The sequence below is a fragment of the Gossypium hirsutum genome, chromosome A10 (genome assembly GCF_007990345.1).
Source record: "Gossypium hirsutum isolate 1008001.06 chromosome A10, Gossypium_hirsutum_v2.1, whole genome shotgun sequence".
NCBI lineage: Eukaryota > Viridiplantae > Streptophyta > Magnoliopsida > Malvales > Malvaceae > Gossypium > Gossypium hirsutum.
Window position 1 is genome coordinate 102,606,876 of NC_053433.1, and position 4,247 is coordinate 102,611,122.

The 4,247-nt window shown below is 40.5% G+C and overlaps 1 protein-coding gene across 1 annotated transcript; it reads right to left on the reverse strand.

The window, feature by feature from the left end:
- Positions 1-506: 506 nt before the first annotated feature.
- LOC107895482 (uncharacterized) lies at positions 507-3,647 on the reverse strand. The gene is made up of 4 exons (XM_016820753.1): positions 3,198-3,647; positions 1,905-3,059; positions 1,146-1,859; positions 507-1,037 (listed from the first exon to the last, which is right to left on the reverse strand). Exons 1-4 carry the CDS (start codon positions 3,645-3,647, stop codon positions 507-509), a joined length of 2,850 nt encoding a protein of 949 aa, XP_016676242.1.
- Positions 3,648-4,247: the final 600 nt, after the last annotated feature.

A 4,247-nucleotide genomic window follows, 5' to 3' on the forward strand; every position in this document is an offset into this window, starting at 1 on the left:
ATTGCCTCTTTCTCACGGGGTAGGATTTGTTTCTCCTCTTGCTTCACCATTCTCAAAAGATCTGGAGACATATCACAATCCCTATCATCTTCAAAATCCTGAAGTTCTTCTAAACACATGTCTTGCTCAAAAGAGAATATAGGATTTGTAGTATTAGTGCTCATGTCATTGATATCTAAGGACCTGTGGGGTACGAAAGAATATACAAAGAATAAATGAATTTTCGGAAAGTTTTTTTTTATATATGTTATGAATGAAACGAAAGAATGTAAAGGTCAAAAGAATATTGAAAGAAAATTCACTTGAAAATTATGTTTTATTGAAATGTAAATATCTGAACATGAGCCTATTTTACAAATGAAATCTTACTACTCCTAGGCCTTAGAGCAATAAGAGTGTTCTGGAAATTACTCTGAAGAATCTTTAAAAACTACAGGAAGTTCCTCTGCAACCCAATTATTCAAAGAGCTTACCAGTTCGTAAGGGCGAATACCCTCAAGGTTTCCTCATTCAGACTCTTCATTATACACAGCCTTGATGTAACAACCTCCTTCTTCAAGCAACCCTCCTTTAGGGTGAATTATCCCTCCTGATACAAAGGTTTGGGATATATGGGGGAATGTCATCGATTCCCACTGTACTTCTTTTTCGCTTAAACGCGCCCTTCTCTTTTCTTGATGCTTCTCCATTTCCCTTCTCATTTGCTTTTGATCTGGCCTGAAACCCAAACCAAAATGGTCTTTCTTCTCCTTTAACTCTGGAACTTGAATCCCTCCTTGAAGATATCTTCCCAATCCTTTTCCTGGCAAGGCTCCTCTTCCCATTGTCATTTGCAAACCCATCCTTGTAGTTCTGGATATCTTGGGCACCGACACCTCATTCCCCTCTGCAATGAATGTTGCGTTGACGAACTCTAATGAATGTAAAGAGCATTCAATTGCCTCCTCGTTTGCTTCTACATAGGGTGCACTACTGGTAACTATCGCTATAATGTCCTCCTCCACATTTATAGTGACCAACCGTCCATCAGCTACTAACTTCAATTTTTGGTGCAGAGATGAGGGCACCGCTCCTGCCGAATGTATCCAAGGCCTACTCAATAGGCAATTGTAAGAGGGCTTAATGTCTATCACTAAAAAGTCCACCTCATACGTGTTTGGCCCAATCATTAAAGGAATATCAATTTTTCCCATGACCCTTCTCTCCGTGCCATCAAATGCTTGCACTACATTATGGCATGCTTTCATGTGAGAACTGTCAATGGGTAATCTATTCAGTGTGGACAGCGACATTACATTTAAGGCTGACCCATTATCAATAAGCACACTCGGCACTGTATATCCTTTGCAGCGGGTGGTAATGTGCAAAGCCTTAGCTAATCCCATGCCTCCCGGTGGGATTTCATCATCGTTGAAATAAATGAAATTGTCAGCACTTATGTTACTAACAAATCGATCCAACTTGTTGACGGATATATTATTAGTAACATAAGTCTCATTGAGCACCTTCATTAAAGCTTTCTGATGTGCCTCTGAACATAGAAGCAAAGCCAACACTGATATACGAGCAGGTTGTTTGCGCAATTGTTCAACCACGCTGTACTCACTGTGTTTTAAGAATTTTAAAAATTCTCTGGCTTCTTCTTCCTTCACTAGCTCATTAACCAGTGTCTCTGTCCCTTTTCTTTTGTCTAAAGCTTTTGCTTTTGCAGGCTCAACTTTGACGCCTTCTACATCGTAGCGCTTCCCACTACGTGTGTAAGAACCCTCACCTTGAGCTTCCTTAGAAGCACTAGCTATATCCTCCTTCTCCGGCATTGACACATGGCAATTATAATTCCAGGGTACCCTCTTGTTATCCTTTTAAGGAAAGGGAACAGGTTTATGAATGATGACTTTCGGTACCGTTGGTGTTTCAACTTCATTACTTCCTAGTAAAGAAATAATAATCCTCGGCCGGTTTTGATTCTTTGGTGTACCTTCTAATGTGCATATATGTCCCTCATTTGAGCCAGCTTCATAAAATTCTAGCTCTTTGTTGTCCATAAGGCTTTGTACCAAGGCCTTAAACTCGTGCCCCTCTTCAGCATAGAACTCACAGTAGTCCCTTGCTCTTTTATTCCTATCTTTAGAGATTATCATCTCTCTTTTCACCATTTCTTCCCAAATCATTTTCATCAGTGTTCTCACCTTGGACACGCCATCTTTAATCCTTCTCATACCCGTATCCTCAACTGCATTTACCCCTTGATCACCATGATTTGGCAACGGGTTCTCTGTACTAAGGGTGTCGTCAAATTTTACAACCCCCATCTTGATTAGCTTTTCCACTGCCTTCTTAAAACAAGTGCAATTTTCAATTGAATGCCCAGATATCCCCGCATGGTACTCACATTTGGCGTTTGGATCATACCATTTGGGATATGGGGGTTGTAACGGTTTCAAATGAAAAGGGGCTATTGCATGTGCATTGAATAAACTTTGATAAAGCTCCAGATACGTTACTGAGATCTGGTTCGAAACTTTTTCAGAATTCTGTCTCGAAACAGATCCCTGCTTTTGAGAATCTTCTTGCCCAACCGTAGTTACTCTGGGCTGACTAACCGTAACCGTATTTGAATTATAGCTACTCGTATTATTCACCTTATTATCCTTCCTTCTTGAGACCGATCTTTTAGTAGCTTCCCCCTCTATCTTGCCACCTCTTATGGCATTCTCAATTATTTCTCCCGCCATAACTATATCGGCAAAATTCTTGGTGGTACTTCCAATCATGCGGGTAATGAATGGGGTCTTTAAAGTGTTGATGAACAGCATAGTAGTCTCTTTCTCCAAGAGCGGTGGTTGAACTTGCATGGCAATCTCTCTCCACCTCTGGGCATATAGCCTAAAACTTTCATTAGGCTTCTTTTCCATGTTTTGCAAGGTAATTCTATCAGGAATCATGTCAGTCACATGATTATATTGCTGCATAAAAGCTTGCGCTAAGTCTCTCCAAGAGTCGATCCTTGCGCGACTTAGTTGATTATACCACCTAGCCGCTACCCCAACCAAACTATCCTGAAAACAATGGATCAATAATTGATCATTGTTTACATAACCAGTCATCCGTCTGCAGAACATGGTAATATGGGCTTCCGGGCAAGTAGTCCCATTGTACTTCTCAAATTCTGGCATTTTGAACTTATGGGGAAGCACCAAATCTAGGACTAAACTCAAGTCCTTAGCATCCATTCCCTGACGATTATCAGCGTTTTCTAGTGCCCTAAATTTCTCCTCTAACCATCTGCAATGTTCCTCTAATTGCCTTGATAATTCGAGTCTCATTTCTTCCCTCTCAGCTACATCTAAATCGGGGATAACCATATTGGCAAGATTGTCTCCAGGATTGAATCCCGAACTAGTTTGAAAGTTCATGGGTATTACAGCATCGACTTGACCCTGTTGAGGCCTTATTGTGACAGACGGTCCTCGGAGATATGCCTCAGGTTGGGTCTGTACGTGAGGTGGAGTGAAACCAAGAAGATGACCCTCGTTATCCTCTTCAGTTGTAGTCATAGGGGCTTTTCCTTTATCTGTTGTTCCCCTCAACAGTTGAGCCATCTCAGTCATCATATTCCTTTGAGCCTCCAACATTTGATCCTTCATCTATTGTTGGATTTTTTCCAATTGCTCCTGTAACTACTCTTACATTTCTTTCTAAATCTGCTCAAGTCTTTGATCCATATTCTTTGACTTAGCGTGTGTATCGTAAGGATGTGTTGCTTCCAGATTTTTTTGCTCTTACTCTCTCTTTCTCCCTAATAATTTTAACTAATTAGGGTCATTCTATAAACTTGAATGCATATGATGTGATGAGATGCAAATGCATGAATGCTAAAAGATACCGATTCTGATTCAGTTTCTTTTTAGAAAATGTTATTTAAGAAACAAAAATATTTACACAAAACGGATTACAAATACGCCTTTTCCCTCAAGCCCAAGGTTTTAACCCTATCCAACAACAAAGCTAACTCTAGACCTCTATCTGACACTAACTCATATTTTGTACTCAATACATTAGCTTGTGCTGCTAGGTCTTGTAAATGATCAGCAACCTCTTGAATCTAGACTATAGCTTCTCCCATGAGATAATCCCTATCTCCAACTTGATCCTAAAGATGGTGAAGTTCTCCCTTCCACTGTTCTTCTCTTGCCTCGAGCTACTCAATCCGTAGCTCACAGTCCTCTAGTGTTGCTTCTAACCCT

Coding starts and splice junctions, on each gene's coding strand:
- LOC107895482 (XM_016820753.1), bottom strand. CDS start 3,647: ATGAAGGATCAAATGTTGGAGGCTCAAAGGAATATGATGACTGAGATG. Junction 3,060..3,197: donor TGAGTTTAGTCCTAGATTTG/GTGCTTCCCCAT, acceptor CATTGTTTTCAG/GATAGTTTGGTTGGGGTAGC. Junction 1,038..1,145: donor TTGGGCCAAACACGTATGAG/GTGGACTTTTTA, acceptor CAAAAATTGAAG/TTAGTAGCTGATGGACGGTT.